This window comes from Anser anser (genome assembly GCF_964211835.1).
Source record: "Anser anser genome assembly, chromosome: 4".
In the NCBI taxonomy this organism is placed as follows: Eukaryota; Metazoa; Chordata; class Aves; order Anseriformes; family Anatidae; genus Anser; species Anser anser.
Genome location: NC_139724.1, coordinates 60,139,690 through 60,155,038, shown reverse-complemented (window position 1 = coordinate 60,155,038; position 15,349 = coordinate 60,139,690). Strand labels below are relative to the sequence as shown.

The 15,349-nt window shown below is 46.2% G+C and overlaps 1 protein-coding gene across 4 annotated transcripts in view; it reads right to left on the bottom strand.

Moving 5' to 3' along the window:
- The window catches only part of PPARGC1A (PPARG coactivator 1 alpha), a 360,860-nt gene that overhangs the window by 159,927 nt on the left and 185,584 nt on the right, over positions 1-15,349 (bottom strand). Inside the window, exons 2-3 of one of the 4 annotated variants that reach the window (XM_083834449.1) lie at positions 13,981-14,080; positions 11,376-13,380 (exon numbers count right to left, since the gene is read on the bottom strand). The exons of 2 other annotated variants lie outside the window; for them this stretch is intronic. In XM_083834449.1, coding sequence (XP_083690575.1) covers positions 11,376-11,393 — 18 coding nt within the window. In that variant the 5' untranslated portion in view covers positions 11,394-13,380; positions 13,981-14,080. Of the gene's footprint in view, positions 1-11,375; positions 14,081-15,349 lie in introns of those variants that run through there. One more of the 4 variants, XM_083834448.1, reaches the window with a different exon arrangement.

Genomic DNA, 15,349 nt, shown 5'->3' with positions numbered 1-15,349 from the left:
TGGAGACTGGGTCGACACATCACAGGTTTAGCTAGAGGGAAAGGCTTGGGAACAGATCCTTCTGTCAGCTATTTAAAATGTTGAAGGCCTTCTCTCCTCCAATTAAAGTCATCAAGGAAGTCAAAAACAGCACATTTTTGGTAAGAACGTGCCTGAATTCCAGACGTTTCGTGAACTTTGAGCTGCATGCTGGCCACATATATCCCCATCTGAAATATGTAGGAACATATTTTAAAGACCAGTCACACAACTAAAAATATTTTCTTTCATTTGATCGCAATTTGTCCACCTCTTTCAAGCACACCCATGAGTGATTTTTCTATGCAAGTAAGGGGCTAAATTAGCAAAGAGATGTCCACAGGCTGAACTCTGCTGGGAACAGCGTGGGAAGAGCTGGGTGGACACTTCTTTAAGGCGCCAGCTACCTGTTCCTTCGGGGAACATTTAAGCTAACACAAGGGAGGTAGGTATGCTATATTAACCGGCCCTTTCATGTGGTTAGTAAACCGGGTTTAAATCTAAAACATTTGGGCTTGAGAAGTACCTTCTTTATTCAGATGTCCCCTTCAAGATTTTGAAGAGAATAATAAAGGGAGGAAGAGAAACGATCGTGTAAGCCAACATCCAAATAGCGATGCCCAGCATCTCCATAAACACTTACAGCCGAGTTCATATCGAAAACACTTATCAGATGAGCTCTGGCAATCTCTACCCTTTTCTTTATTCAAGAAAGAATTTTTCCCATTATGCAAATAGCTCTCTAAGTGGCTCAAACAGCATAGTCGAAAATGTTGTACGATTATTTTTGTTAGTTGTCAAATAAACCATTTGCCAAAAAAAAAAAAGTTTTAGAGTTGCTGAGCAGGTACATGATGAAAACTCGAGCAGAGCAGGAGCGAGGGAACCCACAGGTTTCCATCATCAAGCTCATTTCCATCAGCTCATTTCTGTCAAGCCAGGCAGTCAACACAAGCTTCTCTTAGGCACATGCTTCAGTGTTTCATTACCCAAGGTCAGACTTACTCATATCTCTACAGCATGTGAGGAATCGGAGCTGCCCTTCTGTGGATTGTGATGAACCAGTACTGGTATCAAAGTACGAAAGCATTAAAAAAGGTTTTGGGTGCTCATTCTAGCAGCACAGTGAAGAAACTCAAAGCCTGAAAGACCACAAGACCAAAAGCAAGTTCCAATCGAAATAAGACGGCTAGTTAGATAATGTTATTCTCAAACCCAGATATCTGCTTCACATACATAACGCAGGATAGCACAACAGGCATTTATCAGGTTAAAAAGAAGCTAAAAGGTGTCCTGGGGAAAGAAAATGATAGCGTTTATATCATTTATATGAATTCACACATGCACGTTTTTACATATAAATATGTCACAGAACAAGTAATCTTCAAATGAAATGCCCTTTTTTACTATCAAATGTCTTTAATGTTAGAAAAACATAAACCCGGCTTATAAATAAAACTGCATAAACACTTTGGTACTGGCAATAAATTGAGAATAATTGACCTTGTCCTATCAAAGGATGAGTGTATCTTTAGATCTTAAGTGCTGTGAATGGTTATGAACAGGCTTAAAGTACTGAGCAATAGCTAGCTAAGCACAGCATGCACAGTGCATTTCACAGGGTATTAAATAACTGAGCTTCGGAGAACCTCTCCCTCGGTTTAGTCTTAAGGCGTTTGATTTCTAAAACTACAGTCCATACAACATCACACACTGGTCCTATTTCTCTTTACGCTAATTAGGCATTTTATTATCAAAAAGACACCTCATACTATCCCGGTGCATCCATGACTCTCTTCTTACTGGTACGCGACTGATCCTGGCTTTCAGAACGACTGACACTGTCTCGTTCCCCGAGGGAATGGTCCCCTTTCAGTGCACTCGATAAGAAGCATCAAGGAGAGAATATTTCCTCAGGCGTGATGAAAACACGGCGAATCGCCCTGTCCTGGCGGTGCCATGCCTCACCCTGCGCCCCGAGGGTGGACTGGCAGCACCGCGGAGCGGGAGCATCGCATCCCTCCCTCCCCAGCGGCACTGCTGGAAGCGGCCCGACCAACACCACGATTTGAGCAAAGGTCAGGAAGTGCACGGACGGCATCACAGGCGGCTGATTACCAACACTACAGCCTACAAACCTCAAAGATTAACTTCACTGCCAGCCTCCACGCTATGAATAAGCTGCATTTTAACTCCCATATACTCCCAGGTAACAGTTTCCTATGCTAGCATCACAACTTGAAGCACCGTTAAAGATACAAAATCAAATAAAAAGCGACTGTAGACAGAACCGCTGGAGAGACCTTCCAGTGCTGATACGCCTATGTTCAGTTGCCGATCATTTTGTGGAGCCACGTTTCTTCTCGCTCTTTTCCACAAAGAGCCTCCAGGACTTCCCTGAGAGCACCCAACACGGAGAACAGAAGCCCAGCTAGAGGGTCCACACGTGGAGCTTGGCCATGGAGCCCCACAGGCATATACCTCTTGCTATACCTTAAATACTACCTAAAATATGCTTACGAGGTTAAAAACTAATCCAGTGGCAGATCTTTTTATGAGGACTGCATTGAAAATGCAGTATTCATGGGAAGAATAAAAAAAATAAAAGTTATCTAAGGTAACAAAATTGACCATTCCTCCTCCACGTCAAAAACAAATAAATGGGGGGGGGAACAGAAAGAAGACGAAAACTTCATCAACTTCACTATTGGAACAGATTCATTGTTCACAGTAACCACAGTACAACGGTGCTGTTGGATATATTACACCTGACTGTTGCACGCTGTGGGTGGCAAAATCAAATTTTCCAGTATTTTCAAATCCAGTACTGTGGGGAAGTACGAGGAAACTGGAGGAATAATACAAGAAGTAGCAGATTACAGTCCATGCCTGGATCACCAGGTGTTTAATAGCCCTGTTTGGCTATCACCAACTCAGGACAGTGCCTTCAGCACTATGATGAGTTGAAAAAATATTTTTAAAGCAAATCTGTAGGTTTTCTTTTCCTTGTTTCCATCATCACTGCATGGCATTCACATCCACAAGAAAAGAGGAAGAAACAAAACCCCAAAACTTTGATAGCGTAAAATTTCTAATTGTTTTAGTAGACATAAGAGAGCTAAAGTACCTATTAAATTGGAAACTTATAATTTTACAAGGTTTAAAAATGGCTACTCTATACAGAAAATAACACAGAAATTGTACATAGTACTTCAGGCAGGAATTGCAGTATCTCCCTTTCCAAAATATCCAATTTTCAGTACTCCCGTATTTTGAAGATTTGAATTCACATGCACACACAGGTGTATGGATACATGCCTGCCCACACATCATAGAGTGATTACTCGGTGCTCTTTTTCAAAGAATATGGACTCAATGGGGCCATACTGTGAAGGAGAAGGCATGTTACTGGGTCTCCTGCACTTTATTCTGGGTATTGCTGTGTTTCCAGCTTTACAGAAGCCTGGTAAGGTCTCATTTGAGCCAAATTGCTCCCACTCCCCACAAACGTATATGAGAACTCAAAATTAAATGAAAATGGCAAGACATGTCTGCTTTTATTATCCTGTAGGAAACTATCATCAAACTGCTGAAGGCTCTGACAAAATGCCTATTTTTCATCAACTGCATGCCTGTCTTGATAAAAGATCCCAAACGATTCTGGAATGGCTTAAGCATTTCTTGCCCCATACCCCTCCCTCACCACTACAGACATCATGTTTTAGGCTACACAGTACCTCAGCAAATCAAGGACAAAGCTTAAAGAAAGCTTGAGACGGAGACTGTCCTCTGATTGAGCCATCAATTAGGAAGAAAATTATTGAGATCTTGAAAGCCATATGTCAGCAGAGGGATTCGCTGCTCTGGTAAGCTGCTGGGATCAGCGTACTGCTCCTTTCTCAGGACATTTTGGACTACCTTTTGCTCTCATTTATGGGAACAAAATTCCCACTTAAGTCGACAGGAGTTACTCCAGCATCTCTGAGTGCACAAATTTCCCTCAATGTGTAAATGTGAAGTAAAATCCATTTGCCTCTATAAATATGCAGCACTTTTTCCTTTAAATATTGACATCCATACCCATATAGATTTCTTAACCTTTAGTCTTTCTGTGTAGTTGTGGTCACCCAAATGTGTGACTGGCCTATGGTAAAACTGTGCCAGCTTTGTGACAGCTATAGATCTGTAGGATGTCAGAAGCTGTTCCCAAGGAAACATCAGGAAAAGGGATTATACAAGGTTTTGAAAACCTGTTCTGAAGGTCTGCTAACATGAGCAAGAAAGCCCACCTTTCCCCATGAAAAATCAAAAATAGATACACTCCATTACAGCAAAGTCTGAGATGATGAGAATGGCAGAAGACAAAAAGTTAAAGCTAAGTGATAAAGGCAGAATTGTAATTTCAGCACCGTTTTCTTTTTTGTTGTGTTTTGTTTGTTTGTTGGGTGGTGGTGTTTTTTTTACCTAATAGAAGAGTAATTCCTTTTGGAGACAGAATGCATTGCATTTTCCAAACCGTATATCCCCCTGAAAGAAATACTGTAAGCTTCTTTCCTCTTTTGCTTGCAAGCTGATGTTTATTCATGTGCACGGGGCTACTGCACAGACCTTTCACAGCGTGAGGAGTGCGCTGGCTGAAAGGTAGGATAGAAGATGACTATCACCAGAATTTTTTAGAGCAGGATACTCGAGCGAGGCTGCTTAACCTATATTTAGCCCGCTAAATAAGCGGCCTGATTTTTGCAAGTGCTAAGTCAGAATTCTCACGTCTCTCACTAGACCAGTGAGACTCGCACAACTGGCCTCCGCCTCCACCTCCTCCTCCTCTTCAGCCTCCTCCTCGGGCTCCTCCGCATTGGCAGCACAGCACCAGGACCACACGCCCAGCACACGACCCCCTGCCTGCCACAACCGGTCACTAGTGTCCCCTCGCCATCTGACCACATCCAGCAGATGCCCGGGGCTGTGAAGTGGGGGAGAGTCGTGGCTGTGCCCAAGGAGGGGTGCTGACGAGTGGGATATTGCTCTCAAAGATAGCTCGGAGCTATCACAGCCCCCAGCTGCCAGCAAGCCCCCTCCAGCCCCGTCCCAGCCCGACGCTGCAGGTGCCCACCACCACGCAGCCTGAGGCACAGGCCTCACACGTTGAGGCACAAGGAAGCTGAAATGGCTGCCAGCTTCCCAGGATACTCAGCACTTCTGAAAATCAGGACAGCTATTTAGGAGACTAAATATGGATATAAGGGCCTAGCTCTAAAAAAACTTGGCCCATTTAAGAAGAAAGGATGTACGCCATCACCTTGGAGCTCCCCAGCAGATAGGGCTGAAGAGGAGCTCTGGCTCTGCGGTGCTCGCTCTAAATCAGTTCCTTTCAAGATTGATGCTGTGCCCTATCCTGGGATTTCTAAAGACCTTGCAGAATGAAGAAATATGGGATGAGTTACAATTTGAATGAGAACTGGATAACCCCTTCCCAGGGGCTTCTCTGAAAACCTCCCTCAGAGGTAACAGGGTTCAACATCCACATCAGCGTCTACAGCCACCATCCCCTTCCTCCAGCCAAGGGGGAGGCAGACAAACAGAAATGCTCTTTGGGAAGGAGGCAAACAGCAGCGCACACACACAGGGGTAACAAGGCAGCTGTCTCCTCAGGGATCAGGTCCCACATGATGGATCTCGGGGCTCTAGGTGCAGCACATACAGCACGTGAGACTTCTTCTCTCCCTCCCTCCCAGGCTCTCCAGCCAGGTGCTACAGGAAAATCACTACCCCGTTTTCTAAACTCACTGTTCACCCATCTGACCCAGCAGAAATAGCACAAACCGGAGAAGCCAACAAATCTCCAGGTCACTTAATTGGGTGTACAGACCAGCTGTAGGTGCCTCCACAGCCCCAGCTCTCCTCCTGCCTTTCCCTCATTTCCTTCACCCACTTGTTGAGTTCAACGCTTCAGGGCTGTGGTGGTCTCCCTGGGTGCCTCTGCAGGGTGAGCACCTCCTCTGCGTCCTGGCGCATCCACCCGCTCCATCCTGGCAGCCTGGGCCACACACCTGCTTCCACGGGGACTCAGACAGGATGGGTCACTTGTCTTCTGTACGCACAATATCCCAATTTTGGATTTCATCTCATTAGCGATACAGACGGGTGATCAAGGAGCCACCACAACAAACCCCACAAATGGCATGACACAGAGCATCACGTTCCTATGAAAACAGACTTGCATTTCCTGCTCTAGAGCAAAGTTATGGGGAGGGGATCAAACTAAAACAGATCTCCTTCTGGAGGAAGGGAGCACGCATTGTAGCATTTTGACTGCTGCAGTAACTCTTACCAAGCTGGGACTCTCGCGCAGCTTCACCTGATAGGAAGGAATCAAACCACCACTTTATCTGAATTTTGTATAATGGCATCACCAAAATAATAATAATAATCTTCTTTAAAAATCCCTTGTAAGAAGCAGCAAGGGGGAAAAAAAGAAATAACTTGGTGACACATCTCTTGAATATTGTTGATTGACTAATTAAAATGCAATAGAGCAGAAAAAAGTGCATAGACGATGCTTAGGATGTAATGTAAAGAGCAATCACAACCACTCAGTGGGGCTTAGCAGGTCTGAAATGGTATCTAATTCTGCAAACTCCAGAAAGGTACTGCATAATGTAAACATTATTGCTTTGCACACTTTAATGAAAACTGCCTGCCTTCGGATTGAATTGCATACACATCTATTGTGAGTCCAGCAGAATAAAGAAAACAGGCATCGTGCATTTAAAGATGCTGCCTCATTAAAAGAGGCTAGAAGAAACCCCCTGTTACAGTCACTAAGACACAGTTAAGTAACAGGATGACAGGTGTTGTATTATATTTTTTAATGGAATAAACTTGCATATATGCAGACAGCAGCCACAGATTTCCTTTGATATTTCAGCATGCACCTGCAACTTGTTATTGCAAGGACCTTTATTAAGCAAGTGTACATTTCGTAACGCCTACAGATTTATAAAACTCTATTTGCTTCCCCTACAATTCGGAATAGATGGCTTTGGAATCCTACAACTGCTCTTCCCAGGGAAATAAGAACATAATGATCTCCGGTCTCCCAGGAATATGCTCTCAGACACTGCTTTGCTACAAACAAACACACACGTTTCACCTAGGCTTCGGTTAAAAAGTTCAGAGATTTTAAGTGCTCAGATTTAATCCACCTGCAAGCATACGTCTTTGTATCACTAACCTGCCAGCTAGCTTCCCGTCGCAGCCCTTTTATCCAGTTTTCTTCTAAGTCCTTATTCTCTCTGGTGGATGTTTCATCCATAGCTGATGTCGCTTGCACAAACTCGATTGGCCACTGGCTGTTACACTCTCTTTGTAAGCCTTTACCAAGGCGGCAGCAAGTGCAGTTCGGAGACAGGCTGTCATGAAGAAAATGTCACAGCACAGGATGGGAGGAGGGGGGCGAGGGGAAGGGAGGGGAAGGGAAGGGTCGACACCGAGCATCCCCGCGCAAAAAGATTTGGGGAAGCGCGGCCGCCGCCTGACCCGTTCTGACCGGTCCAGCAAACGCCTGGCTGCAGCCCGGGAGTTCACAGGGTAATGAAAGAGGGCTGGTGACACCGTGCGAGAGCCCTAATTACGGGTGAAGCGTGGCAGGGCTGGTAATGCTAACCCAAGTATTTCCGCGCACGTTTCCCCAAAGTGTTATTCCGTACGGCGCGATAATTGTCTCCTTTGGTGGCGTTATAATTAAGGCTGCATCGGGGGTGTGGATTCAAGCGAAGGAAATACAAATAGCTGCTGGGGCTGGTTAAAAGAAAATATTTCAGTATCTGTTTGAAAAGTGCTTCATGAACCGCTCTGCAGCCAATAAACATGAATAATAATACAGGCCATTTTGATAGAAATGGGCTCATTACCATACCCGCCGCTGAGCTCTTTCGGAGATCAGGTTCAGCAATGCAGAAAAGGGTTCAGCAGGACACAAGTACTTCAACCCCAAACCAGAAAAATTAGTCCCTATCAGGCATTTAAAGAAAGCCAACTGCTTCAGCTTGCTCTCCGTGCATCGCACCTAAAGATGCCTGCCGCATACCCCGAGCACGTCAAGCCTTGCTTTATTGCGTTCTTCATCACTCCTTAACCCAGCACAACTATCTTTCATCCTTCCCAGAGACACTTCAGTCTCCCCATCAACTCCTTAAAACATCGTCTGGCTTTTTCCTTTTTTTTTTTTTTTTCTTCTTTTTTTTAAACCAAACTGAAAAAAGCAGAGTGCATCTGTCCCACTGCTTGGGGACAGCGTTTATCACAGACCAGCTGAGAACGCCGAGCTCGCTGCATTCAGAAACTTGAGATTTTGGCCAGCTGCAAGGAACAAAAACCAAGCCCTGTTTTCTCTGAAATACTGTTTCAACAGAAAAATAAAAGGTGAATTTTTAAGCATGTCTTTAAGTGAAAGAACTCTGTCTTGTAAAAAAATATACTACGACATCTCTAAAATTCATAAAAATCGTGACTATTAGCACCAGATATTTTTTTGAACAGCCAACACTGTTTTACCACCCATACTGTTTATTCGCTATCCTTGTTAGCTAAGCGTGCAAAAAAAATGCAGATTCATTTTTAGGTTCATTTTTGCTTCTGGGGATGTTCATTTTCTGACCCCCAGCCATCCTCACTGGGCTGAAACCCTGTGAGAGCCAGACCTCTGCCTGCGGCTGCTGAAATACAAACCCAAGCTGCTTCCCTTGCATTTTTTTTTTTTTTTTTTATTTTTTTTAGGTTGCTGGAAACATTTCATTTTTTCTCAGGTTTTGTAAATATATATTTTCACAAATTCTGGGCCTTCCTCAGCTTCTACAATATCCTCGCCATAAAACTAAATGTGCCAACTGGCAAGCAGTGTAAGCTCCTGCACTGTAAGACCCTCTCCTTCAGCAATTTCTCCTCCTCATAGATATTTTTTTGCCCCTTTCTCTTTTTTTTTTTTTTTTTTGCCCCCTTCTCCTTTTTGTTAAGCACAGCCACGCAAATCACAGGACCTCGGGCGGGACTATCAAGTGGGAGCTTCTGGCGCGTTCGGTTTGACTTTAGGACTCACGTTACACAAGAGGAGCGCGCGTGAGCCCCGGCTCCGTCACACATATGGATATTTTATTTTTAGCCCAGGTAAACCAATACAAACAGGGAAGGAGCCAGATGCTTGCACAGGCACAAAGAGGCGCAGCAGGCTGGCAACAAAGGAGACACAAAGGGACGTTTCGTTATGAGGGCACTGATCAGAATTCCGTTGTCTTGGCCAGACAGAAAAAAATAAAAACCCTCCTGGCTTACGACCGGAGGCACCAGGAGCATCGCGCAAAGGTACCGCGAAGTCGCTGCCCCTGCTGCCTTCTCCTGCACCCAGCGGAGCCGCCGCTGGCGGGCGCTGCCAGCACCCGGGCAGCATCTGACCGTGGCTGACGGGCGACCAAAGGCCGCTTGTGCTGCCAACACCGAACCGAACCTCCCCGAGCTTGACGGTAACAAAATCTAACACCGACAATGACAAATCCTTGAGATGAGACCAGCTCTCTTTTATGAGTCTTGTCGTTTGCAGAAGGCAGCATCTAGGCAACAGCTGGGCTGGTTTTGGAGGGGTACAATAAAAAAATAATAAAAAAAAAAAAAGGAAGCAGCAGGAATTCTTTTCTCTCTCTGCATATGGCAAAGACAGATGCGAACCAACATACCGGCGTATTCTTACCGGGCCAGGAGCACAATTCTAAATCTGAGACTGATAGCACACAGAAACGGCTTGGCGATAATTGTAAATATTAGCAATGCTTCAAATCTAATCTGCTCTGGATTGCAATGAATTATTTCATGACTTTCACTTGTCTTTTTCACAACCATGAAACAGCACAAATTGTGTGTGAGCTGCAAGAATATGAAGACATTTATTGATGGAAATCAAACCACTTTTTTTCACCCACATTGTCTTTGATATGTTAGAGCCCAAAGCAAAGAAAACATAATAAAAACAATATATAGATGAGAACTTCAATTTTCCCCTACATATGAATCTGTCACTTATTTGCTAAGAATCAAATCTAACTCCACACAGTTAAAGAAGCCCCGTATATCATTCGCCATAATCCAGTACTCAGCTCGAATGTACCTTGCTTGAAGTTCATACAACATACTTGATTTTACACTACTCTAAACAAAACATCTCTGGATATTACAGCTCTGTGTCTAAAAGGCTTTCGCTGCAATTTCATCCCCAATAGTGAGAAAAGTACCAGTGTGAAAGCAGATTTATCAGTACAAGGTAACAAGGATGCTTCAGAAGTCCGTCTCGAGCATTGGTTTTGGCTGTAAACACAGGGTAATTTTTTTTAATACATCCACGCTTTGTTACTGTGATACCACCGTATTACTGCCAGCAGTGTGAAGAAACAAAGTGAGAAAAACAGAAGGTTTAGGGACTTGCTACCCACTCGGATCCTGTTTTTTCAGACCACTTGAACCGTGACATGGATGCTGGGTCTGGGTAAGGACCGGCTTCTCGGGCTCACGTAGCTGTTACCTGCCTCCCTGCCCAGGCCCAGCAGCTTTACCTACGTTGGACATGGTCAGGAGGATGCACCTCCACTCTGGAGGAAGGCAAGGATAAACAGAAGCAATTTTTACCATCTCCTTCAAAAGCTGTGGTGAGGTCAGCTGGGACACAGCATGAGCCCACCACGATTCAACATTTTTCTCTCAAAGCTCCGCGTTCCCCTCACTGCCCAGGACATGCCCACCTTTCATTCCCTTCTCCCATAACCAAACTTCATAATCTGATCTCTGTTATCAGCTACACATGAACTAACCACCAAAGTCTAGTACCCAGTATGCATAAAATTCCTGACAGGGCTTTGTTTTTCTGCCACATGCACCCATCACAACCCCACAGCAACCTTCCTTTCTGAGTTTTCTCATCAGAGGACAACATGAGAATCAGCAAAGTTACCAAGGCATTCAAGGGATCTCTCAGTGCAGAACATGTCTACGCTTTTCTGCCTCTCAGACTATAAGTCTTCAGCACGTAACATGTTTTCAGTGCCAGGCTCACGGCTGGCACCTTAATTCATGGAGGCAGGAGCCCTGTCCTGAAAAGCTCCCTCTAGTGCTTGCTAAGAGACTGAAGAATAGCCTAAAAACGTCTTCAAGTACAACCCGGACAAAGAAGCCCTGCATGATAATACATGAAGGTATAATTTTTTTTAAGTTTTAACTATGTACTTGTTACTGAAGGTAAACTTTATGTTTTCCCCAAACAAAACCCAAGCCATAGCCATGCCATTTCATACACAGCCTATATTAAAGCTACTCACACGGTGCTGCTTATCCATCGAACTGGCTCCCTTTTAGAGGCTTGAATCAACGTGCCAGAGATAGAGAAGTGCAGTCCATGGGGACCTGTTGTCACACTTGCTGCACGCAGGGTGCGTCCCAAACACACCAAGGCAAGGACAACTCCTGCTGGTGATATGCATCTCACCTGCTTTATGACATATCTGGGTCCTACCTGAGCCCTAACTCATACCTAAGCTCCTTCGGTGACCAAGAGAGGAAGGAAGGCACCTGCAGAGGGCAGGTGATCTCACTTTAGCCCAGGCAATCACCTTCAGCTGAAACAAATCACCACCCCGTGGCCATGCCTTGCTGGAGGAACAGAGGGTGACGATCAGCTTGCCCACCTAACGGTGTGCCGAGGAATCTCCCTCCCCTGGCTCTGCGCCACGCCAGCTTATTCCTGGATGGAGCTTACGGCCAGCTTGTCCCTCTGCACACCAACCCCACGTACTCTGCAGCACAACCCGCATGGCCACGACCCATCCATTCCCACTGCATGTAAGACAATGTTTGGGCATCTCCTGAGAGCTCAGCGCTCCGCAGCAGCCTGCTTCCCCCAGTTCAAAGGATTTGGGCTTCTTCTCCCATGTATCTGAGGCCACACAAAGCTCGTACTGAGTAGTTGGATTTCCAAGCCCCCAAATTCAAAGACAGTTTAGAAGCTGGCAGTGCCTAAGGAGGCCTAATCCTGTTGACCTTTGGTGAGACTTCTGAAATTCCCTGATCGCTTCTGGACATGGGACTCAAGACGACTGCCCCGAGTGGAGATTTCTGAAAGCAGCTGCTGGAAGCACCACCCTCCTAATGACTTCCCTCCACCTTCCTGCACTTCTGCAGAACTAACTATAGCACCTGGCAAGCTGACAGCGCGGCCAACCAACGCAGTTTAGACATACCTGCTCGCATATATACTGCTGCATGTGCCGCTTAAATTTATTACCTGTTGACAAGCTATAAATAAAGTTGCCATTAGAGTACCACAATGTGTGACATTCCACACGCTGAAGCAGAGCTATATTTTCCCTACCTTAGCCTTAGTGTCCTTTGAGCAGAGGAGGTTGCTTTGTCTTGCTAACCACTCGAGGAGGAGCTTGTTTCTCCGTCTTGCCTATCTTGCAATTTCTAAGCTCCTGACTGAAGGAATTACTCATTTGTTAGTGCCAGACTGTCATCTCTTTGAAAGTAGAGCCACGAGATCTTAACAGACTGGATGTACACGGCTGTTAAATTTATTAGTTAAGAAAAACAGCAAATGACAAGTGACTAAAGCACTCCTTGGGACGTTTGGACTACGGATTTTGTATAAATCAATAGTGAGTGCTATAAAATGTCAGAAAATACCAAATGAGTAGAAGGGAATCAATAGATACCTTCTGAATTAAATGAGTGATGAATATTCTTAACCAACCAAAATAAATTAAAATAGAAAACCCCCTGTGTTAAAGCAACATCCAGCCTCTTACTTGAAACCCCGAAGGAAGGTAATTCAGGGTTAGGGCTGGAAGCTCTGTCCTTAAACAACACCCCTGAGCAACAGGGGGACAGAAAGGAGGAGCAGCGAGAGAGCAACCAAATTGCTTTGACACAAGTTGAGAATGAAATATTAACTCAAACATGTTCCTCTTCATTATGAATTCTCATGCTTTTCCAGGCCTGAGTTGAAAAGGCAGCGGCCATCTTCCTGTAACGTGTCTGTGCGGTGCGCTGGCTCCCATCTAGGTCCCTAGGCAGAAACGTAGTACCAGTGCTACAACCAGGAATGGCTAAAAGCAGTCCGAATTCCCCATCAGCTGAAGATGCCCGCTGTGCATCCCAGAGGTCCTTCCACCCAGCCAGCAGCCAGCACAGGGCAGCGGCCTGGGAGGCCTAACAATTTTACAGCTCTTTTGCCTCCGTGCACTGCACGTGGTTCTGGGTCCTGCCACCCGGAGGTAGCACGGTATGTCAGCCACCCAGCAGCAGCACCGCGGCGCGGTCAGGACGCTGGAGCAGAAAACAGAAGACCTGTGTTCACACCCCGAGTTTTGTAACGGCGGTGGGGCTGCACTGAGGGCACTGACCAAAGGTGCGTACCTGTCTTCGGTGGGCCCCCGTTCATAGCGCACAGAGCCTCACCCCAATTACTCCCTGCCACATACCCATTACAAAGAAGCCCATACCGTCACCAGCAGTGGCTGTGGCCAAACTATTACACACACCTGCTTACACCCAGCAACTGGTACGAGCCCGAGGGATGCTCTCGGGGGACGTGCAGCCCCCCATGGCCATATCCACGCTGCCTCCCGAAGCTGCCAGGCCGACCCAGCGCTGCGTGACTCCATGCGGAGCCACAGGCTGCAGTCCCAGAAGCTGCCCAGATGCACCAGGACGGCTCCGTGCCCCCCAGCTGGCAGCACTGCCTGCAAAGCCCCACACCGACTCATGCAGAACTACCCAGCAGGTAAAGCCCTGTCCGCTCAGGAAAAAGGTCGTGTTACTGTGTAGAGCCTGACAAAGACCTCTGGTTTGGGTCAAACACGATGCTAGTGCGCATATAGGACAAATCAGAGGTAACATATAATGGAAGCATACTTATTTACATGCCTTCTGGCCTCATGTTGAATACTGAATGCCGTACGCCTTGCTCCCCTTTGCAGAAGTAGGTCGAAGAAGGGCAATGGAAATAGAACACGGAAAATCCCTCCTATGAAAAGTGACACCAAAAAATGGGATTCTTTTTTAATTTAAGGAAGAAAATGATTAGCACAGGACGCGATACAATTTTCTAAAAGAGGGAATGGTGAAAACACAGCAGGTCCACTCTTTGTGGCTCTCGAAACAAAAAGAAGAGGACATGCAATGAAAGCCAAAGGTGGCAGATTCAAACCCACGAAATCAAATGCTTTTTGCAAAAAGATGTAATTAGAGAGTGGAACTCATTGCTGAAAGAAGCGCCCGAGGGAGAGAACGTATCAACTTTCCAGAAGTGTTTGAGCAGCTACACTAACAAGAAATTCAAGCTTAAAGCAGACAGCAGCACCAAAGCCGGGTGCTTCCCAGCATACGCCAGCCCTTGGAGCTGGGGATTCGCGCTGGACCTCAGGCAGGGCTGGCACGTCTCGGAGCTCGCTGCTCTTTGCTGGGGATGTCTGGTGCCAGCCGCTCGCAGAGAGCAGGCTCCATCCCACCTAGATGTGCCCGGTGGTGAAGTCTAGCCTTACCAGTATCACTGGTCCCTACTGGTGTCCCTGGGCAGGCAGCAAGCCTTCTTGATGGTAGCTACACAGGAGAAAGATGTCAGCCCAGCGTCACTGCGTACTCAGGATTTTATTTTTATATTGCATTTAAAATCCTGAGTGCATGCAGGCTGAAAGGTAAACATCAGATATTAATCTTATTTCCTCGTTTGTATCTTTTTCACCTAAACAGCAGCGCCATTTGTTAGCTGTCAGTTACATCTTTCCAATCTGCAAGGCAGAGCCGGGCGGTGCCAGAGGAGCTGAGCAGCAGCCTGTGGGATTGCCCCCGGCTGGGGGATCCTGCTCAGGAGGGACCTGGAGGAACTGTGCTGGGCACAGCAGAGCGTGCGGGATCGAATCTCCCACTCGGAGAGCAGAACATATCACTTTCTGCTTGGGAAGGGAGGGACCCACATGCCTCAGAGCAGAACAGGAACATGTGCCATCACGTAGCTGCGGCGGGGACCTGCCCTGCCTTCGCCTCGACAGGATGGATCAAGCTGAAGATGCTGCCTCATTCCTCACTATAGCAGCATGGGGAATACAAAAGAGGATGCTAGCACCCTCTGCCACATCAGGAACACTCATCAGTATTTCTCCTAGGACTCTGGCAAAGCACATTTGTCATAACGATTTAGGAGAGGATAAACAAACGCAGGCACAGTCCCCTCCCCGCCCCTACCACCCCCAGCACTGCCACTATTTCCAGCTACTGCGGCGAGATGGCCTTAATC